Here is a 24,878-nt window from a genome sequence, read left to right on the forward strand (position 1 = left end):
TGAGGAAAATGCCTAATGTATGGTGGGTGAGTTAGAGAAAGTCTTACCCTTCTTACCTCAGGAATTCTTAGAAATAGGCCCCTGCCTCTGGGAAGATGCAGTCCCAAAGTTGGGAATTTTGCTAGCCAAAAGGCCAATTCCTTCATGCAAAGAAGAAAAAGAAAGGTATTCCTTCCTTTGGACAGAGACAGCTTACTATCAGGATATATGTCTTGGCTTGCGGAACCTGAGCTAGATTTCTGCATTACCTTTTTGCCCCTTGGATAGCCACTTTTATACAATGCCCAAACTACACGTCCATTCACAGCCACCCTGTCTTGGAATATTATTAGCACAAATATGAATCCTAATCCACTTTTTGAGCTATAGGCCCTCTGGTCAATAATACTTATTCCATATTTTGAAATTATCTGAATCTGTATGTCATAACCACAGATCTTCTCAAAATACTAATTTTAAGCAGTTGCAGTACCTATATTTCAAAAGTTTGGTGTAATTTTCTGAGTAATATGAACATTAAGCTCAAAGCCTTGTATCGTAATTGTCTAACTGAGAGAACCATAATAGAGTATACCATAAATTTAGGTTAATCCTCAGGTCAGGGATCAACAGAATAATTTTTCAAACTTCCAACCTCGCTCCCTTCAACACGTGGTTCCCAACCCTCACCTATGACCTAAAGGAAATGTGCCAATGCTCTGACTGGGCTGGCGCGGTAACCAAAGTAATTTCGAAACTAGAATAAACACTGTGCAACTTATGATCCTCAGACAATAATACCAACAGGTGCCCCTGGACAACTCGGCATGTTAAAGGAATCCAAGATTAGATTCACTCTACCCTCATGAGAAGGGGGGAATGAGAAAACCGTAATAGAGTATACCATAAACTTAGGTTAAGAGCATGCTATAACCCAATAAATATGTAATCGGCTTGTGGACAATAGCACAGCCATTTTAGTTTTCTGCTTTAAAACATAAACTGTAGCTATTTAAAGTTTCAGTTATGGAAAAAACTGCAAAACTCCAGTTCAAGTTTTACCCCTTCCCTTGACCCACTTTCCCCTTAGCAACAACCAATCAGGTGTCAAGGGAAAATCACCTAAAGTTTCCAAATGTCTCTGCAACTTCACCAGCTAGTGGGCCAAGGTCAGCCCGAGTCAAGCTAGCCAATCCTCCACGATTGAGCTGAAAACCAGAGTTTACTACCCAATTAAATGGTAACAAGACTGGAAAGTCCCCCCAAACTCCTCCTCCCTTTGTGTAAAAGCATAAAAGGCATCTGCTTAAGGAAGTCAGAGCCTCTGGGTGTACTCCACTGCGTCGGTTGTCGACAGAGGTCCAGGCTCGAACTTGCAAAATAAAGACCCTCTTGAACTTTCATCGGAATTGGCTCTTGGTGGTCTCTCGGATTGAACTTTCAGCCACTACATAACAAAAACACAGAAACCTTCTCCCAACTCCTCTTAAGAGCCTCTTTTATTTTGTTAGACATCAGAGCTTCAAGATACCATGTCTGCCTCTTCTCCTTTTCAGCTTAATTGAATGGAATAAATCAGTAATTAATTTGCATTCACTTCTTGTTTTGTTAATTAAACTTTAAAAAACAGATTCAAAATTTCCAGGTTATGCTAATTTACATAAACTTAAAAGCTAAAGACAGGTAAGTTAAAGTTTGAAAAGTTACTTATAGGGCACACTATGAAATCACCACCTAAGAAAATAGACAAAGGAAATACACACAAAAGAATCACAGTAAGTATGTAAAAAAAAAATTGAATTTGGTGACAAACTCAGATATACATACTTATATCATAAAAGCTGACATTTTTTGCTTATTATACCAAGGACTTTATCTATTAATATCTAGTATTTATAATGATAAAGGATAAAGGAAACAGACTAACACAGTATTTGTAGGAAGAAAAGTTGATTCAGTAGTTGTGGAAGACAACTGGCAATACGAATAGAAATTATTTGCATGTTGATAACATTTGATTCTTCAATTCCTCTTCACACTTAAGAATTTCTAATAGGAAAAATTAGAGACAAACTAAATATCTGTTTGTAGACTAGTTAAATCAATTATGATATTCGCCTAATGGTCTACTAAATAGCATATAGTCTCTGCTGCAGAAGAACTTGTAAGAACATACACATTTTTGAGTTTGCAAATTATAAAAATATATGTTTGAGATCAGAAGAGGCAGAGAGAATGGTAAAAATAATCAAAAATACAAAATAAACTATTTATGTGAATATTTTTTATTATTTTCTCTATAAACGTACATGAGTTTCTTATTCTTCTCCCACCCAACAAGACACAAAAAAACAGTTAAAAGTCTTTACTGATTTAATGATAAATTGCATTTTGTCATTTTAATGTGTATTTCTGAGCCAAACAGGAAATATATACAAATGTATATGAATACACACCACACATGCACACACACAAAATATTGACAGTTGTCATTTATGTGGGTGGGGATGCCTCTGGGAGAAACTTACTTAAGGAAGTGAGGTGACGCGGGGAGGAACAAAAGCAAATGCAAGTCAGATTGTTAGAGCCAGTGACATCTCACATGGCCATATCTGGAAAGGCCAAGTGGAACCACTGCATCTTCTTGGAGAGGTTCACAGGAGTGAGGAGCCACAGGGTGTAATTTACTTGCCAGATCCTGGCCCTGTCACTCCTAGATCAAAGTTCACCTCACGTGATATTCATTCCTCCTCTTCTTCAAGCTGTATTACTCAGTTCATCAGGGCATTCATGGAGACACATGCTTCTTCCAGGTCCTAAAGTAGAGGGAAAAGTTAGAACTCCAGGAGTCAGCACTGGGGAGGAATGGAGTCCTTCTTCCCCAGAAGAAGACCGAGACCTGGTAAGAGAAAGAGAGGAAGCCAATGGTTGAACTAGACCTGCTGCGCATGCACTATGCCGTTTCTGCCTCTACCTCTGCTGCCTGGGTGGAGAAGCTACCACACAGGTGGAAGTGGGTCTGGTGTGAAAACATGGGCATGCGTCGGAGCAAAACTGTACATGAACACAACAGAAGGGGTCCACACATAGAGTCCAATTTATCACCTACCAATCACTTTTCCACTCACCTCACTATACCTTGGTCCATAATAAGAAACACCAATTCTTGTTTATATAACTTTAGTGACTCCTCATTAGAATTTGGCAGGCCATGACTCCAGTCCCTTGGTTTCTATGATCTCTATCAAGGCTCCCAACTTTACTTCAACCTATATGGCTCCTCTTTCTCAATCTTCTTCCTTTACTGAATCTTTAAATGCCAGATGTCTTCAGGACTCAATCTTGGGTCCCATTTTCCTCTCATTATACTCTTGCCATTGCTAACTTCATTCGTGGTTTTCTGCTATTTAAATGTCAACAAATCTTAAAAATATTGCCAACAAATATTTCTCTTCTTGGCACAAGACCAATAAAAACAGCCACGTGCTGATAACTCCACTCAGTTGTTCTAAGCCTTCCCCCACTACATCTCTCCAAGGTTTCCATTCTCCGTTCATCCATGTATTCATCACACCCAGAGGCATCCTCAAAACACTTTTTGTACTATAGTGATTACCAAGTCCTCTTGACTTTACCTCCAAATTATATCTAGTATACTATACTTTCTTCCATCTGCACTGTCACTACCATTTCTCACCTACTCTACACGATAGCAACATACCAGTCTCTTTGCTTGTGTTACTTGGCTTTCCAGTCCATCTCATCAGCCTCATCCTGTGGCACACTCCCCATTCAAAATGTACAATAGCACTTCCAGTCTATTAGTTCCCTGATTGTCTTTGTCCTTTCCTCCCACAAGACCTTAGTACGTGCTGTTCCCTTTACTTGGAAATACTTTACTGGTTGTCTTATACTTGTCCTTCGGGTCTCAATCTATACATCACTTACTCAGAGTTCTCCCTTTTCAGCCTGTCCAAACTAGATTTTGCTATGTCACTCTCTCAGCAGCCTCTATTCTTCCTTTACAGCATTTATCAGAACTTAGAATTGTTCACTTATTTATATTAGCATATACTTATATCTAATTTGAATATTTGTAAAGTGATATATTCATAATTCAAAGTAAAAATATCTATTAAGATATTCATTGAGAAGTCTTGTTTTCATGTCTCCATCTACCCTGATGCACCACCACTATTTGTGCCATTTTATTTGCTCACGGTTTGTTCTTCCTGTATATATATGACTATATTTTCTTATTCCCCCTCCCCCCACTTTTTTTTTTTTTTTTAACAAAACCTAGCATTCTAAGATGCTGTTCCATATATCTGTTACCGGGACAAGGAATGCTCCTCCCAGTGTGAGTTGAGTAGACAACAGGTTCTTGTATACATTTAGAATTAATTCACAAGCCAACACATAGGGAAGTGGGACTCTAACCTACCTACTCTATCTAATTTCTATACTTCACTTTCATTTAAAACTATATTCTAGAGATCAGCTCAGACCAATATTGTTTTTCATAGAGATGTGGTATTACATTATGTGGATTATCATAGCTTATTCAACTCTTGTTGGTTCTTTTATATTACAAACAATGCTACAATTAACAACCTTCACAAATGTGTTTGTACAGGTGTTTGTGTAGGATATATATCCTGATATTTTGGTTAAACCAAAAAGCACCTCTAATATGAGTATACATTGCTAGATTTGCCTTAGAATTTCTATAATGTGTCATCACCCCATTGATATATGACAGTGCCTGTCTTCTCAGAGCCTTAAAAAATAAAAGTATAATTAAACTTTCAATTTTTTACTGGTCTGGTAGGTGAGAAATTGTATTTCAGTGAATGCAAACTATTTTAAAAGTGTGTTCAGTTATCTTTTTTTGTTAAAGGATGCACTAGTCTCATTTCTGTTTCTTTGAACTAGCAGTTTGTGTCCTTGGCCCATTTTTCTATGGTTGTTGTTTCCTTTTGTGGACTTTTCAGAGGCTCTTTATATGTGAGCAGATTAGACTCCATCAATGATATCCTGCAAATTTGTTTCTTTGGCTTTACTTGGATTTTTGGACATTTTTTTTTCCAGGAAGAATTTGTTTATTTGTTTTCAGTTTTCTTGTTAAATTGTTCAATATTTATTTTAGACTTTTGGATATTAAATCAGAATTAGAATGACCCTCCGGACTTTAAGATTATAATGAAATTTCTTCCCTCTTTTCTTCTAGAACTTCTATCTTGCGTTGTTTTTGAACATTTAAATCTGATTCATTGGGAGTTTATTCTGATGTCAGTGGATGCATGAATCCAAATTTCGCTTTGTCCAAGTGACTATCCAATTTTTCCAACACTATTTATTGAAAGTTCATTTTTACCCCTCTGCTGTTTTGGGAGTTGCCTCTATCATATACCATATTACAGTAAGTTTTAGGATATCCTCTGGGACTTTCTCACAGATATTCTTATTTAATGCCTGCTTTCTTACTAAACTTAAAGCTGTATGAACTGAGGACTGTTTTGTTTTGCCTGTGTCCCCAGAGTTTAGAATAGTTCCTGGCATATGCAGGCCCTCAGTATGTATTTGTTGTATTTGTTGAATGTTTATGAAGTTCTAGGACAATGTTTCTCTTTTCCTCATGAATAGGTTTAAAGATTATTTAATATTCTTAATCCAATAACAAATATTTTACAGAGAATGGAAATAAAAAATGTGTGATTGACAATATACAATGTACAATGTATTTCTGTTTAAGATACATATTCTCTTAAGTAAAATGTTAATATATCTTAACTGAAAACATTTAATTCAATGTATATGTTAACAGGAATCAAAGAATATTTAAATGTTAACATCTAAAGAAAACACATTAAGTACAAAAAAGATAAAATCAATTTTTATATACAGTAGACACTGGAACTTTGAAGGTGCAAATTTAATTTTTTCACCCATTTCTAATTAACTCTGGAGGTCCAAAACATTTAGTATATCACAATATTTCTGGGAAGTATAGTTTGAAATTGAAACAGTATGTGAAAGAAAAATCACCCAGCTCAAGCCTAAGCCTAGCCCTTCAGGCCCCAGGATTTGCTTTTCAGTACAAATCTAATGTTCTCTTATTGATGTTTGACTTCATTTGCTATCCACAATTGCACTAAGAAGGGCAATCACCCCTTTTTACTAAGGAGGAAACTCAGACAATTATATATTATGGGTAGCAAAATATTGGGGGATTTCCCAAGATCTCAAGATACATTTTTTGCAAATATCAATAATCTACTGTATTTAAAAGGTGCAGCATTTCATTACAAAGTTTAATACATTCAGATGATTTTATTTCATTCCTCATTGGCAAAGCAGCAGCATTAACAGCAAAATAGCATTCAACTTAAATAGAATGCAAATACATCTTAAAAATCAAATGTCAGTGAGACAGCAAGTAACTAAATGTAAAATAATAACAGCACATTTAATAACAGTTTTAATAATATAAAAATAAAAGCTGAATGTCTCCTTTCTCTATTGAGCAACAGATACTATATTTCCCCCACTCTTTACTATAGGGGCTACGGGGTATGAGGGGAATTTTAATAAACATGTTGAAATTAAGCGTTTTAATTCTGTCCAATGCAAACTCTTTGAGAATGAAAGATACTGAAATAGACATCTTACTATACTGTTCAAACTTTAAGAAAACGTAGTGCCAGAATAAGACAGACCTAAAAATTCAACTGTTAACATGCATTCACTATATTGTTACACTGAATAAATTTGTACAAATCATAAATCTTCTCTGGTTATCTGTTACACCTGCAAAATGAAGGGAATTTGCAATGACATCCCTGACACTTATTCAGGCTTCAAATAATCTAAAATTATGTAATTCTATTATCTGTATGCATGCATATAATTATTTATGGCTAACAAAATGCCAATTTTAATTTACCACATTTACCAGACTAAGGAGTAGAGATTAAAGGGCATCTTAATTTGGACAGTTATGGCTGACTTTGCAACAAAAAATACTACAGAGTGAAACAGGGAATTTTGCAAAATAACCCTCTAATTGATTAGAATAGTCCAAATCTGCACCATTTTTGCAATTATATACATAACAGAATTTCAGCTGAAACACTTACAGTTATTTGATTCTCTAAAATAAAGCAATACATCTAATTTTGCTATAGAAACTATATGTATTTTTGCATCAATTACTAAATTGCCATAACCCAGTCTGAAAAATACATTATTGTTAAACATTAAAAATCTGCCAAGTGCCTATGTTATAGTGATAAAAGTTAGCTCTATCTGCATGATGATGTTGTGCAGAATTTTTGAAATCCAAGAGTTTAATTCCACTGGCATGTGCAGTCTATAGGTTCCTGGAGAGTGTACATAATTTCAGTGCCATTTCCTGAACAATACAGAGGCACAGTCAAGTTTCGTACTCCATTCTCACGACAGCACTTGCAGAATCTTAGGTGGCTTTCAATATTGATGTTATATATAGTAGCTGATGGGCATTTTCCATCACAAGATGCAACACTTATCTGTAAGAAGAGACAGAAAAAAAGTCTTAAAAAATTTTTAAAGCACTGGTTCTTATTTGATTCCACTAAGAAGTCAGATGAAAGCAAGACTTTCTTCCTCATCATTCAACCCTCAAGCATGTTACATGTTGAAATACAACTCCCATAAGCCAAAGGGATGTTCCTTGCCAATGATCAGAAAAGCCATGCTGACATGACTCATAGCATTAAATGTCACACATAGCTAGACATATATATGGAATATGTTAATCACAATCTAATTAATCTCTTGTCATCAGTGTTATGTCATGACTCAAGTAGACTATAGAATTGGGTGGGCCATATTAAAGGGGGCAAGGTTAAAAGTAGGACTTCTTTTGCTGAGTAAAATTGCAGTATTTAGTCAATATTAAGACAATATTTAGTCAAATGTATTTAGACTTAATTTCCATCTCTCTGGATTGCAATCTCATTCAGAACTGTTGATTAGTTAAGCTAAGAATAATTCATATGTCTTCACAAAAATAATATTTTAATATCAGAATGTATGAATTATCTCAAAGCTAAATACTGTAAGTGTTGGCATTTTGTGGACTTACAAACTTATTAGTTCTGTGACACATACTTCTGAAAAGTATGCTCTTTATGTAGCAAATGATATTCTTCCACTTACTGAGCTTTGGCTTACACAGTCCTGTTTCCTTATGATTGATTTAATGATCACTTTCTGGCATAATCTTTCTTCTCGTTTGCCTATAAGATACAAAATGTTTATATTCTTCCAAAGATCCATGTCAAATTGGTTTTTTTAACTCAATTGAATACATTAATATATTTACAATTGAAATAGAGATATTTATATGAATATTCTGATATTAAAAGATATTTAAAGCTATTCCCCCGAGTTCCCGCCCACTGTGGCAGCTTTTCTATCCTCTCAGTAAATCCTGCTTTAAAAAAAAGATATTTAAAACTCCACTTTTACACATTTTATGTGCAATATTTTTTTCCTTTCTTTTTAAATTTTTTATTTTAAAGATGTGGGGCACAATTCAGGGTTAGGTATACAAATGTTCATTATGCAGGTATCTTGTTGATGAGGTGTGCCCCCCCCCCACATATTCCCACTACTGCTAATCCTGCACCGCGCCCCCCACCCCGGGCAGTTTCCCACTACTACCAATTCTTTTCTTATAATAGTGCAATAACTGTTCAAGATCCGCTTATGAGTGAGAACATGCGGTACTCAGTTCTTTGTTTCTGTGATAGATGACTCAGTATTATAGACTCTAAGTCCATCCAAGTTGCTGTGAAGTTCATAATTTTGTCCTTCTTTATGGCTGTGTAATATTCCACCATGTGTATGTACCACATTTTTAAAACCCCATCCTCTTTTGATGGGTGGCAAGGTTGGTTCCATGTTTTTGCTATCATAAAAAATGCTGCAATAAACATACATGTCTTTTTTATAGAGTGATGAGAGTTCCTCCAGGTATATTCCCAGTAGGAGGATTGCAGGGTCATATGGAAGGTCAATTTTTAGATCTTTTAGGAATCATCAAACTTTTTCTACAGAGGTTGTATTCGTTTACACTCCCAACAGTGTGGAAGTGTTTCCTTTTCCCCACATATTCTCCAGCATCTGTTGTTTTTTGAGTTATTGATAGTGGCCATCCTGACTGGAGTTAGGTGATATCTCAGTGTAGTTTTAATTTGCATTTCTTTGATGACTGGTGAGGCTGAGCATTTTTTCATGTATCTGTTGGCTGCTCATATGTCTTCTTTTGAGAAGTGTCTATTCATACCTTTTACCCACTTTGCAATGGGACTGTTTGTTTTTTGTTTGTCAGACATACAGTTGGCAAATATTTTCTCCCAGTCTGTGGGTTGTCTTCCTGCTCTCTTTTTTTTTTTTTTTGAGTTGGAGTCTCACTCTGTTGCCCAGACTGTAGTGCAGTGGCCGCTCCCGGCCACCGTAGCCTCGACCTACTGGGCTCCAGCAATCCTTCCACCTCAGCCTTCCAAGTAGCTGGAACTACAGGCATGCGCTACCATGCCTGGCTAATTTTTTTGATTTATTGTAGAGATGAGGTCTCGCCAAGTTGCCCAGGCGGGTCTCGAACCTGCGGGCTCAGGCAATTCACTCACCACGGCCTCCCAAAGCGCGGAATTACAGCCTGAGCCACCGAGCCTGGCCCTTCCTGCTCTCTTGATGGTTTCTTTGGCTTTGCAGAAGCTTGTCAGTTTGGTGAGGTCCCACTTGTCTTATCTTATCTCTTATGGCATGGGCACTTGAGCTTTTGATCAGAAATTGGTTGTCAGTTCCAATTTCCATAAGGGTGTCTCCTGCATTTTCTAAGGTTCTTATAGTTTGAAGTTTTATGTTTAGCTCTTTGATCCATTTAGAGTTGATTTTTGTGTATGGTGATAGGAAAGAGTCTTGTTTTAATGTTCTGCACATGCAATATTTACTTTCACTTTCTAAACAGATTCTCTTACATTTTCTGTGCTTTATGTTTATTTATTTCCACTTATTATCATAGAATAATTATTATTCTCATAAAATAATTATTATAACCATAAATCAAGACTATCCCACATACATAATAATGCTAACATCAACTTGTGCATGGCACATATATGTGTTTAAATAATGATTGGAATTAGCCATGGTATGTATAAGTAAATATATATATAGTTAATACATAACTACATATATACATCAATTTTTAAATAAAAGTTTAGAGGCTTAAAACTACATAATCTTGATGAATATTAATATAAAATAATGCAAAAGTGTAATTGAATATTTTATAAATCATATTGAAATGTATGGATGAGTCTTAGTTGACTTTATGGCTCTGAAATGGCCTTTTATGAAAACACTATCATCTGATACATTTCATTTATGATACATTTATTCATATCTGTGTGTGATGGATTATCACTTGCTAATATGCTCAAGCATATATATTTAACATTGTGTGACAGTGGATGCAATCCCTCAATCAGGCTGCAAAAACCAAGGTTCTCTTTTCCAACTTGCTTTGTAACTTAAGGAAAGTCACTGGATCATTCTGAGTTTCCTTGCTTACAAAACAGTGAAATTATATCCCCAATTTTAAAGTGAGTTCAGTCATGAAATCCTTATTTAAAAATAAGTGCTTATATGAAATACCAGTATGTAAAGTAGATAAAGATTAAGCTACTCTGATTGAAAGGGAGGTGAGCATCTAAGACTGGCTGAAATTAAACTGTCCTCAAGGTCACCCATGATGACCTCCAAATTGCTAAATTCAAAATTCATCTCCAGTTCTCCTCCTACTTGACTTCTCTACAGCATTTAACTTAGTCCATCACTCTGTCCTTCTTAATATATTTTTCACACGTGGCTTCCAGTGCTCCCCCGCTTTGTTTTCATCTATCTCCCCCGTGGCTCCTTCTTGGTCTCCTGTGCTGGTTCTTTCTCTTTTCCCCTGACTTCCCACTTATAGTGTGACCCAAGGTTCAGTGTTTTTGGTTGAGCACAGACTGATTTGTGCCTTAAGATGCTTTCACTCAGTGATTCCTTCCTTAGCCCTTTTATTCTCATATAAGTTCAAGAATAAATAATAATTAAGAAAGACATCATCTTTGCCATGATCTGTAAGGTGCTGCTCCCTCTTCTTTCTATCAGCTTCCTCTCCTCACCTCCTGTGCTACAGCCACACTTTGATATTTCCTCTGCTTCAAACACTCTCCACTGCCTAGTTGGCTTTCCAGGGACACTCAGTCTTTACTCAGATGACACCTCATCATGGAGATATTCTCTCTCTCCAGATTCCCACTTAAGTTAGCAACCCAACTCCACTCACTCTCCATCTATCTTATTCTGCACAATTTGTCTTATTTTTCTTCATACCATTCATAACTACCTGATATATTAGAGTATTTTTGTGTTTGGTGTGTTTAGTGTTTCTTCTCCTTATTGGTAATGAGTATCATCCATGCAGATATTGTTTTATTCATTATTATAGTCCCAGAGGCTATAATAGTGATGTCTGGATATCTGGCATGTAGGCACTTAATAGAAAACCCAGTAAGTTAATCCATTCAGTGAATGAAACTGGGGCAGCATTAATTTATTGTTAGTTAGCTGCGTTTGTTTGTACCAGAGCATTTCCAATTCATTCCTTAAAGACTTTATTGCAACAAATTTTATTCAGCACAACACCTGCAATAGTAGCTTTCACAATCTCTCCAACATAGCCTGATCACTTGAAAGCAAAGCCTGCAGACAAGAGTTCTTTAATACCAAAGCAGAAACTACTTTACAAGTCCTTCCATGTCAGATGAGAGAAACTGAAGTGGCTTGTTACTATTCTGCAACTTCAAAGAACTTGACAGAGCTGAAGTCCCAGACACTGGACAGGCCAAATCTATTACAGACTAGTGTGATCAACTTCTCTGAACCTTCAACTTCTCATCTGTACAGGAAAGCACACCCACCTCCCAAAACTGTTGTGAGGATTAACTGTCTACACTGTGCTTAATTTAGCATCAATGAGTGACAGTCAATAAATCATAGTTCATATAATCAGTCACACAGATCTTCCAGTCTGCCCTCAGATAACATAAAAGTACTCACTTCTCAAATAATTAACAGGAGATTACAGAAATCAGAACCTTAACATTGCCATATGACTCTATTCCTACTTCTCATACCTAAAGAAGAGTCTAGACTTTCAGGGAAACAGATGGAAAAGAAAATGAAATCATAAATTTCCTCAGATTCTAGAGCTAAATTTCATTTCTTAAGCTGCTAGTACCGTGACTACTGATACATATTAGTTTATATTTGATTCAGAGGATACTGAATAAAAAAATTTGAATTTCTAATGAGCAGAACAATTTTATTAGTGCGTGTCTAAGAGTCCCAGTAGTGAAAAATGGATAAGTGGCATTATACTATTCACACAAGTCCCAGCAATATAATTGTTATGGGTTGAATTGTGTCTTTCAAAAATTTCTGTGTACCTTAGAATGTGACCTTATTTGGACACAAGGTCTTTGCAGAAGTAAACGAATGAAAATGAGATCTTTGTGGGGGCTCTAATCCATTATGATTTGTATCCATATTAAAAGGGGACATTTGGAGGTAGACACATATACAGAGAGAACACCATGTAAACATGAATAAGGTGATCTACTGTCTGAGGATAGAGGCCTGGGACAGATCTTTCCTTCACAGTCCTCAAAAGGAACCAACTCTGCTGACATCTTGGTTCTGCACTTCCAGTCTCCAGAACTGGAGATATTTTGCTGCCACCTACTTTTTGGCACTTTGTTACAGCAGCCCTACAAACTAAAACAAGAGCAAATTAAATGTTAGGCTGTCCTATGTTGAATTTTTTTGCTTGCTGTAGGGGTGTGTGTGTGTGTGTGTGTGTGTGTGTGTGTGTGTGTGCCCTGAATTTGGCTTTTTGCACATCATGTAAATAAAAACTCAGTCATTCTAGCCATGCCATTAATCAGCAGAGCTCATCATTCACCCTCTGATCTTTCCTAAAACTTGTCCTGGTAATCTCCCAGAATATCACAAATAGTTAAGAAGCAGACTGTGAAATCAGCAGCCCTACTACTCATAAGAGGTATGACTCAAACAAATTGCTTAACCCCTCTGCGCTGAAAATCAGGATGTCAGAACTTACATCATTGGATTTTTTTTTGAGGAATAAATATTGTGTAGAAAGCTCAGGAGAGTTCTTGATTTATAAGCTGTTATTATGTTCAATTGCATATATTATAATTATCTCATAACAATATTTTAATACTTTCTAATGATTTGTGAGATATGACTACATACCTCTAAAAAGAGAAGACTATTCTTCCATATTTGTGCGATTTAGCCCTTTATGAAAGAAGTCAGAAATCTCCCTAGAGAGGCATGCTAAGTTGTCTCTAAGAATCTGATCCTATACCATGGCATTATTACTTCAACTTTGTTGTGCCCTTATCTGAAAGCTTCTCTGAACAATGTTAAAATCACGGTCTATGCTAATATTCTTAAAACAGCTACTTTTATAGTGACATAAATTCACAAACACATTTAAAGGAAAAAATATGGTTGCATGAATGGCCTTCTATTTTATTTCAGTCCTTAACAATCATTCAAAATTACTATGAAATAAGCCTTATTTCAAGCAAATAAAAATATGTAGCATTCATATAACTTTAATTATCAAAATAATTATGGGACCTTTTACACATAGGACATAAATGCTAGACACTAAAATTGTATTTGCCAAATTTATGTTACAAAACTATAGACTTGTTCAAATAGATTTGGAAAATACTGTACTCTATTTGTCATTATTAGAGTCACATACCATTCTCACCATAACCTACTTAAATTTGTGTTAGTTCAGCATGTTCCAAATGTGACCACGAGAGACTTTTAAGCCTAAAATTATGTGAAATTCCTGTTGAAATATCCCACAATAAAAAGATTTTTACTATTTAAATTAAAATTAAACTAAATGAAAACATTCATCCACATTGCAGAAGATAGACTAAATTACAAAGTTGTCAATCATATGATACAAAATATCGAAGTGATATACTTTATAAATGTACTTGTATTCCCTTTTATATTACAGGAATTGAATTTTATGAGAAAAACCACAATCACCATGAGTAATTAAAAACTGTCTATCAAGTTAAGCGTGAAATATCTTCTCACTTACAGATCTTGCAACAGCCTTCATTATAAAGCTTTACAACCCCTTCATTCTAGGAAGAGAGAAAAGAAATAAAGGCAAACAAAAAAATATGGTTTTCAATCATTTCCTCTTAGACTTAGAAACATGAACTGACTTTTCTAATATTTTCATCAAATATCAAAAGTTTTTATAAGAGGATGATTGGAATTTAATTATCTCTAATAATCATTACTTTGTTTTTAAAATTAGGAATAGATATTTTGCCAAAATTACATTATTCATACAGCAGTACTATGAAAAAGAGTGCAAAAAACTTACTGTACTTAAAAGAACTCTTCTGAAATGCCACAAAATATTTTTTACTAAAATAAAATAATAATACCTAATCTATTTTTTCTTTTTATTTTAAGTTCTGGGGTACACATGCATGTTCGTTACATGGACGTATTGTATAGTGGTGGGGATTGGGTCTCAGGTGGCCCATTCCCCAGATACTAAACATTGTGCCCTATAGGTAGTTTCTGAATCCTAACACTCCTCTCCGCTCCCCAGTGCCCTCAGTGTCTATAATAGCTATTCTAAATGAAGGTCATTATATATTTTCAAGTCCTCAACATAATCTAAACTATCCTAACACACTTGATTGAGTTTCTGAATATAATTGAATGCTAAAATTGCATACTTTTTTCTTAAACATTTTATTATTCAAAAAAATTTCCTGCCTCACAATGACTCTTGTCTAAGTCTAAATTGTTACAATAGGCTGGGTGCAGTGGCTCATGCTTGTAACCCCAGCACTTTGGGAGGCTAAGGCAAAAGGATTGCTTAAGCCCAGGAGTTTGAGAGCAGCTTGGGAAACATAACAAGACGTCCTCTCTACAGAAAATAAAAAAATGAGTGGAGCATGGTAGTGTGCACCTGTAGTCTCAGCTACTCAGGAGGTTGAGGTAGAAGGATCGCCTGAGCTCAGGAAGTCGAGACTGTAGGTGCCACTTCACTCCAGCCTAGGTGACAGAGTGACACCTCAACTCAAAAAATAAAGTAAGATAAATTATTACAATAATCGCTAACTTCTTGAGTAACTTGCTAATTGCAATTTAAATAAAATAATAATTTATAAAAACAAGTCTGTGAAATAAGATGACACCTGTTTCTTTCCAGAGCTAAAATTCTGTGACTTTAGTACGTGTTATGTCTAGCTAACTAGCTAGCCATCATCACTGAAAAAGCACATCTTGAAAAAAAAATCAATGAGACTACACTATGCTATTTCTCTACACAATAGAACAGAGCCTACTTTTTATTAGGAATTGTTATTGTCTAAATAACAAAAGTTACAAAAAATCTTTTCAAATAAAAATTGTACCACTTTCAAAAATGTGTACTTCAATACACTCGTCTCTGAGAGAAGAAGGAATTCATAGAGCACAGCTAAAGGATCAGCAATGCTGTGACTTAAGCTGAGTTCTCCAGAGGCCTGTGCTCAGAAAAGCTAATGCAAATGTCATACAAACCATCATGCATTAAAGGGTGGATGATATCATAGGTTTGGTTGTTTGTTTCAGAAAGAAAATTATCCAGGCCCTGATTCAATAGCTTATTAATTCATATTAAAGGGGAGGCAGGTCTTTTGACCAAATGATTTTTCAGTAACCCTTGAACCTACACATAAAAACCTAGAAATAACAAAGTGTCTATTCAGAAAGAGTAAAAATCGTTTAGAACATCATATATAACTTCAAATAGCAAACTGAAGAAATATAATACAGTTTTTATTTGTGCATGAAAATAATGCACCACAATGAATAAGCCATAATGGAAGTATTTAGCAAATATGAACATGCATTTTCTAAATTATATCTAATACTAAATTTTCTTAGGTATAACTAAGTACAAACCATTTTGCATTCAGTCTCATTAAAAGGGGGACAGACCATACTGTAGTTCAGAATCGTTGCCCCTTCATCAGTCTCAACACATTCATATGTGGTGCAATTATAGTGCCAAATACTCCCCTCCTAAATATAAAAGAGAAAGTTACTATTTTGCACAGTGAAATGTCCTATATTTTTTAAGTAGAATGTTTCCTATCCTACTGAATAAAAAGTCAAGTCAAAATACTTCTTGTGACACAAAATGTTACAACTGAAAATGTCCCAAATTTATCTAAGTTAATTAAAAATGAATTTATATGTATTGTATATGCTTGTATAGACTAGGTTTCATACTAGAACCGAGAAACAAATGTAAAATAAGCAATAGAGAGGAAAGAAACAAATAGGTATCTGTTTATACTACAAAATTAATTATCTAATATAACCAATGTCAAAGGTCTTAGTCTAATATTTCCTCAATAATTACAAAACAACAAATCATATTACTTATACATCTCCTTTCATGAGATTTGTTTATTCTTCCTTCTACTCCCTTACATCCAACAACATTGAAAAAAATTAAAGTATAGTGCTTATAAACTATGGTTCTAGTTTTTTATAGTTTAAGGTTTTTTAATTTATTCAAAATCTTTTAAAAATATTAGAATATAGCAATTACTTGTTTCATTCTTGATTTAAGAATTTTTTTTTTTTTTTTTGAGTTGTAGTCTCACTCAGTCGCTCAGACTGGAGTGCAGTGGCCGCTCCCGGCCACCGCAGCCTCGCCTGCTGGGCTCCAGCGATCCCTCCGCCTCAGCCTTCCGAGTAGCCGGAATTACAGGCATGCGCTACCACGCCCGGCTGATTTTTTGATTTATTGTAGAGATGAGGTCTCGCTGCCCAGGCGGGTCTCGAACCCGCGGGCTCAGGCAATCCACTCACCTCAGCCTCCCAAAGGCGCGGGATTACAGGCTGAGCCACCGAGCCCAGCTAAGAATTTTTATTTAATAATAAAGGCAGCTGAAATAAGTATTACATAATTATTGGGCTGTTAATTGTTGATATATTTTTATTTTATAACCCACATTTTAAAATAATAGTCAAACTCTGGTTTGAAGATTCCTTATGGAACAGTAAGGAATTTTGATGAACCTGACCACTCTCTGTTCGTGAGATCCTAACTAAATTTATGAATAACTTCAGGTCTTCTATAAACCTCATTTGGAAAGTATCTATAAATCTAGGTGTTAAAACAGCTATAATATTCAAATTGAGGTAGCATAGTAATATCTAGTTATCTGAAACCAAAAATTATCTGTTCCATAAAAATATGTTCTTTCCTTTGCAATGATTAGAAATCAGCATTTCCCAAACCCCATTCTTACATCTGGGGGGAAAAACAAGGATCTATGATTAAATAAGTTTGAGAAAAAAGTTAAACATATTTCTTTACAACAGAAATTATCAGATATCTCAAAATTTAACAAATATAACTATGTCGTGTGTTGCAAGTGTACTGTGTATGGGTATGTTCATTGTGTGTAGAGAGATGTGCGTGTGTGACATTTTCTAAACTTATTTGACTCAAGAACATCTTCAGAAAGTGGCACAGAGAACTACCCTCCAAGAAACACATTTTTATGTAAAAAAATTCATACCTCATACACAACCGATGTTCCATTCCCCATATGAAATTTGCAGGATACATTTTTGCAGGTACCACAACAATCATAGTCACTTTGGGATGGAATATATACCTGGTGCTGCATATAATGATAATATATTGAGTTAACCACATGATACCAATATTTATTAACAAATTAGTTCTGGGGAATTACTCATTACCCACATAACTATATGCTCTCTCCAAACACCTGTAAGCATTTCTAAGGTTGAATTTGAACACCTTCAAATAATAATTGACTTTATGTCACTAGATTAGTAGTGAAATCGATGTTAACCTTTACTTCTAACAGTCAAGATTAATGAAACAAATGTAACAATCTCAGGACAAGCAAGCTGACAAGCTATAGATAATAAGACTCCTGAAGCTCAAGGTCTATCCCAGAGATTAAAGGTCTACAGTGTATAGATATATTACAAAATAATACATTGCTGAAGTACTTATATATTTTTAACTTATTGAGCATTCACCATTTCAGTCTTTGTAGTTGCCATTTTTAGATGCATTAACTCTCACTGGAACAACTCACAATGAATACTTACAACATCACATTCTTTTGAACAATTCACCATTGTAAAATTCAGAGTGTGAAAGCCTGTGTGGTTATCTTTTTCTTCCAGACACTCTATTGTATAACAAAAGTCCCCTTCCAAATACTTTATCATAGATTGTCCGGGATTCAATACTGATACTTCTTGAAACACACACACATCATCCTTTTCTAAGAATAGAAAAAACAGTCAACAATAAAAATATGCTAGTGAGGGTTTTTTTTTTTTTTATTCATCCATCATTGGAACTTCTATTTAAGTCTATGTTTTCATTGTGCTGTGTCAAGTTTTCAAAACGAATGAAGATCTTCACCTTTATATATTGTTAATAACCCCATAGTTTACATAATAATTAATGTAGTATATGTATTCTTTATCAAACAATAAAACAAATTATCTATAAAATCAACTACTGCTTCCTATTTAAACTTTCTCCAAAAATGACAGAATATGATCTCAGGGATGGGCAAGCTACTCACTGCTCGCTCTACAGGACACACAACATTATCATCATTGGAAGTAAAAGTCGGAGGCAAAGTCTATTCAACAGTACACCTCTTGGTGATGGAATTGTGTAACATTTCATAGTTTTTAATTATTATTTTGAGAAAAAAGTTTCAATTTCCAGCGTTGCAAAATAAATAGTCATGTATAGTCTGTTTCATAATGGAGGTAGCTGTTTTGGTAAACATAGAATGTGCTATCATTTCTTTAAAAGAGGCATATCAGCTGCACTGGATTAAAAAAAGTGGTACATATACACAATGGAATATTATGCAGCCATAAAGAAGGACAAACATATGGACTTCGCAGCTACTTGAATGGATTTAGAGTCAATCATACTTAGTTATCTATCACAGAAACAAAGAACAGAGTACCATATGTTCTCACTCATAAGTGGACCTTGAACAATTATAATACTATAAGAAAGTGATTGGCAGAAGTGGGAAACTGGCAGGGGAGGGGAGTAGGATTGGCAGTGAGGGAAACTGCTAGGGGGGGCATACCTCATCAGCAAGGGTACCTATATAATCAGCGTTTGTATACTTAACTCTGAATTGTACCCCACATTTTATAATAAATACAAAATAAATAAAAATACTCAAAAAATAAAAAAAAATAAAAGAGGCATATCAGGACAGACTGGGGTAGTGAGGAAGAACTCAACCCCAGCTTTTTGTACCTCTCCAACTCTTCTCTCACATGAAAAACATGAAAATTTCAAGACATTGGTCAAAAGTGTTCTTTTTCTATTAGCCTGTTAATACTTAAACATGAAAATGTGCTATTTAACAGAAAAAATCAACTTTATGCTTTACATCAATATTATAAAATTCTAAGCAAAGCATCATATTATTAGATTTACCTGATTTTTAAATTTAAAATAGACATTAAAAATAACCCTTATATCAACTTTAATATTCTTTAAAATTTTTAGTGAATCCTCTAAAAAATGTATTCATTTTTCTGTCTTGTAGCTATCAAATTTCTCAGAACATTTAGAGATATTACAAGAAAGAATATGAAAAAATGATTTATTTTATACTCAAATACTGACAAATGGTTTAAAAGGTATAATATATCTCAAAGAATTTGAAACTTTTAATTTGCTAATAATGAAAAACAGATACCAATGATATTCATTTATAATTTTAAAGGTACAAAAGACATAGTTACCACAGAGATACTGAACACATCCACAGTCACTCTGAAAATTATGATCTATTGTAGTAAATTCTCCCTATTGGAAAGATATTATTATATTACTTATCATACAGTTCATTATATAACAGTTATTATGCATACGTACATTTATAATATCTAAGATGCTTCCTATCACACAGCCAGACACATTGCAGATATTCAATAAATATCTGATGGTAAGTAGGCTTGGATTAACCCAGTGGTCACTTAATTAGTAACCCATGGAGAAAATTCATAATAAATAATATGACAAGATCACTCAATCTCTCTAAACCTCAATTTTCTTACCTATTTAGATAAGATGATTGTTATTTTCTGTCCTAACTTTAACGTTATATTGTCTGATTCTGAGCTTCCAGACGGCAATTGAAGATAACACTTGCCAATACTGGGAACTTCATAGAAATGTTCTTGATCTTCTTTATATAGGTAGTCCAGGGCTGTGGTGTCTGCATCTGAGAAAGGCTGCTATAGCATACAGAGCAGCAACAGAAGAGTGTAGCACATGCACAGTCTTTAGAACATAACTGCCTTTGCCAGTCTTGGCTCGGTACTTACTATGAGGTTTAGGGCACATGACTTAGCCAATCTGCTTCTTATTTCCCTGTATGTAAAATAGGGATAACAATACTGCCCATCTCTTAGAACTTCTGGGCAAAATAAATGGATCGATATAAGTAAAGCTCTTAGATTAAGCCTGGCACTCTGTACGACCTTTACTACTAGTAAATTGTTGTTATGATGGGTGATCAAACTTTGCTCTATCGGGAATGATACAAATTCCTCAAAGCAAGCACAGGACCAGACTTAAAGTTTCAAGAATTGTATTTTAAGTATCACCTTTTCCTGGATACAGTTAATTTTCATATGAAATCAGTAATAAATAAATTTGATTCTTATACAGAGAAAAGATTCAAATAAATGTATAGTGTAAATACATAAAATGTTATTTTTTATGAATATATAAAAGCATTTTTCCCATAAATAATAACAGCTTACTTTTTAAAGTGCCTTATAAATGGTAGTTTCATAAACATTCACTCATTTGATATCTTAGGACTTTAGTCATTAGACAATTGCAGGGGGATTGGAAGTAAATGTTAAAATAATTGAGTTAAAATAATAATAAATCAAATTCTCCCAGTGAGTAAGCTACTCCAAAAATTTTAAAAGTAGGTATTAGGCTCATACTAACTATTTTAGGTCACTTACCCACCTTTTTTTTTAATAGTTAAAGCCATAATGCTCATTGTCCTCTCAAGCTGAAGCTTAGATCTTGTATTTTCCCTTCTATATCCACATATTTAGTTACACTTTTATTCTAAGTACTCAGTTTTACTTATAGGAAGCACCTCCTTGATCTGTCTACTAACACTTAATATTACATGAAACATAGTGGTAATTTCGGTCCCAAGTGAGCATTTCTCTTCTTTAAAGTCACTAGCATTCTTCTCCTTTAAAGTCACTACAAGAGAGCATTCCTTTCCTTTAAAGTCACTACTTAGGATTGAAATTACTAGGTCTTATGATAACTTTATGTGTAAACTTTGAGTATCAGTCAAGCTCTTTTCCAAAGCAGCTGCACCATTTTACACTGCTACCGGCAGTATATGGGGGTTTCCACTTCTCCACAACCTTGCAAATGTGTTATTTTCTGTCTTTTTAGGGGTGTGAAGTAGTATCTCACTATAGTTTTGATTTGCTTTAAATCTGATTTGATTTAAGTGATGCTTAATAATGTTAAGCAGCTTCTCATGTGCTATTGGTCATTTGTATGTCTTATTTGGATAAATGTCTAGGTATATACATACAATGGAATATTATTTAACAATAAAAAGGAATGAAGTAGTGACACATACAACATAAATTAACCTTAAGCTATGTGAAAGGAGTCAGCCACAAAGACCACATATTATATGATTCTCTTTATATAAAATATTCAGACTAAAACAATATAGAGACACAGAAAGTGGACTAGATTTCTGAAAGTGGACTAGATTTCTGAGGGCTGGGGAGTTTGGAAGGAAATGAGGAGTGACTGCTAATAGGTAGGTTATCTTTGGGGGTGATAAAATTGTTCTAAAATTGATTGCATTGATGACTGTACAACTCTGTAAAAATGCTAAAAGCCATTGAACTGTGCATACTAAATGGTTGAATTGTATGGCATGTGAATTATATTTCAATCCAGCTGCTATTTAAGAAAAGCACTGCAAAGACCTAACATATTCTTTTGAGGTTGAAATACATTTATTGTCTATGTGAATACACTAATGTGGTATTTAAAAATATTGCGTAGTCACTGAAATAAACCACAGTCATTATTCCGAATGAGTACTCAGAAGAAAACAGGTCAGATAAGTGCTTATGTAGAACTATGACTGTTAAAACCATCATCCAGGGAGGATTATATATTTTTGGCTAAGAGACTAAAGGATATTAAAGCTACTGGTTATGTTCTGTGTGCCCGGCACAATGCTAATATTTAATGTAATTGGCACTCAAAAAATGCTTGGGATATTGAATATTGTCAAAATTTGATTCATAATTAATGTTTAGATATTGAGAGTTGAGCTGGAATAAACTAAATGGGCCAGCATCTAGCACAAGTGTTGGGGAGGTAGAAGAAGAACACAAGAAAAGGGGAAGTGGAGAATGGCAGAAACTCACTGAAAAAAAAAAAAGCAGGATTATGAAAACAACCAGACCAAGGTCAATGGGTCGACATAGAGGTTTCTACACCCAAAAAATCTTCAGAGAGCCCAGAACACAGAAGTAAGGGCTAGGTTTTATTGGAATGTTGGAAGTTTTTTAAATACATCAAGATCCTGTGTTATCTCTTGCAGGAAAACAAAGGGAGCTCTGGATGAGGCTGGTGACAAGGGTAATCCCAGGGTCTCTACTCTGAGTTGCTCCTCTGGTCATCAAAGTGTTTGTCCAAAAACCTATTAATCTTGAACTCTAGCTGTGCAAGGCTTGTAACCTTAAAATTGTTTAGGTCTCTTTCTCTCTCCCTTTGTCCCTGTCTTCCCCTCGCCCCCCGCCCCACACACATATGTTCAATATGTTGCCAAGTGCCAACATCTTCCAATTTTCCCTACTTAATTCAACACCTCCTTGTATGCACTGACCTCACCATACCCACGGGTGCCATTCAAGAGTGGTTATTCCAATCTCTGGGCTGATCTGCTCTCTAACGTTTTACTGCCCATATACTGCTATGTAGGAACAGCAATGTCTTCTCTCTCAAACACCATTTTCATCATAATTCTCATTTTATGCAGGGTCCTTTCTATCTCCCATCATATAAAATCTGAGCTTAGCTCCTCAGGGTAGGACTGTATGTTTTCAAATGTCCGACATCATGACTGCCTGTGATTGCTTTTTCATCACATATTGGCTGAATGAATAACTGAAAACAATAAATAAAGCCTAGATTCTTCAGCCATGCCTTTAAAGCCCTTCCCAAATACACCAATTTGGATAGATCATCTTTCATCGTTCCTCCTCCAGTTAGCTGTTTCTCCAGGCAAGAGAGAGGTTATTCTTTAACATACATATTTACCTCACAACTTTATGTATTTACTTCTGTTTGTATTAGTCCCTGTCTGGAATAGCTCAACTGGTTTCATCCATTATTCTTAACCTGTTACTCTATTTCAAGCTTTTCTTATTGATCACCATCTCTAGAAGGTTCTCCATAATGACCTCTACATTGTGATTAACATTCTGAGCAAAATGTTTATTTTGTATTAATAATCATAGCTAAGAAAATAAGAAATTAAGTTTAAATGTGACTTCTACTATTTTATTTTTAAATGTCTATACTACCAACATTGAACTACTGATTTAATACAATTCCTATCAAAATTCAATGAAATTTTTTACAGAAATAGAAAATACAATCCTAAAATTTGTACAGAGTTACAAAAGACCCCAAATAACCAAGGCAATTGTGAGAGAAAAGAACTAAGCTATAAGCACCATGCCACTTGAGTTTAAAATACACTACAAAAAGCTATAGTAATCAAAATAGGATGGTATTGGCATGAAAACAGACACATAGACCAGTGAAATAAAATAAAGAACCTAGAAATAAATTCATGCACTTATGGTCAACTGATTTTTGACAAATTTGCTAAGAATACACAATGTGGAAAAGACAGTCTCTTTAATCAATGGAATTGAGAAAATTAGATATCCACATACAGAAAAATGACATTAGACCCTTATGTCAGATCAAATACAGAAAATAAACTCAAAAGGGATTAAAAACTTATAGGAAAGACCTGAACCTGTAAAATCTCTAGAAGAAAACAAAGAGGAAAAAAATCCCAGGACATTGATCTGGGCAATAACTTTTCAAATATGACCACAAAAGTAGAGATAACAAAGAAAAAAGACAAATGGAATTATATCAAACTAAAAAGCTTCTCACAGCATAGGAAACAATCAACAAAATGAAGAGATACCTATACAGAATAAGAAAATATATTTGCAAATTATACTTCTGATAATGGGTTAATATCCAAAATATATAAGAAACTGAAAAAATCCCAAAGCAAGAAAACAACCCATTTTAGAAAATGGGCAAAGGACTCACATAGACATGTCTCCAGACGTACAAATGGCCAACTGGCATATTTTTTAAAAAGCTTAATATCATTAATCATTAAGGAAATGCAAATAAAACTACAAAATTTCAGTTATATAGGAGCCATAAGTTCAAGGGAACTATTATACAACATAATGACAATAACAATGTATTGTATTCTTGAAAATTGCTAAGTGTAGATTTTAAGTGATCTCACTACAGAAACACAAGTTTGTGAAGTAATGTGTGTTAATTAATTAAA

General features: G+C 34.6%; 1 protein-coding gene across 1 annotated transcript in view; it reads right to left on the reverse strand.

The window, feature by feature from the left end:
* Positions 1-7,328: 7,328 nt before the first annotated feature.
* OTOGL (otogelin like) overlaps positions 7,329-24,878 on the reverse strand; it is a 147,017-nt gene continuing 129,467 nt past the window's right edge. Inside the window, exons 52-58 of the mRNA XM_008058432.1 lie at positions 19,996-20,059; positions 18,310-18,488; positions 17,742-17,846; positions 16,108-16,227; positions 14,234-14,279; positions 8,182-8,261; positions 7,329-7,529 (exon numbers count right to left, since the gene is read on the reverse strand). Coding sequence (XP_008056623.1) covers positions 7,329-7,529; positions 8,182-8,261; positions 14,234-14,279; positions 16,108-16,227; positions 17,742-17,846; positions 18,310-18,488; positions 19,996-20,059 — 795 coding nt within the window. The remainder of the gene's footprint in view (positions 7,530-8,181; positions 8,262-14,233; positions 14,280-16,107; positions 16,228-17,741; positions 17,847-18,309; positions 18,489-19,995; positions 20,060-24,878) is intronic.

This window comes from Carlito syrichta, unplaced genomic scaffold (assembly GCF_000164805.1).
Source record: "Carlito syrichta isolate Samal-C Ts95f unplaced genomic scaffold, Tarsius_syrichta-2.0.1 Scaffold303338, whole genome shotgun sequence".
Taxonomy (NCBI): Eukaryota; Metazoa; Chordata; class Mammalia; order Primates; family Tarsiidae; genus Carlito; species Carlito syrichta.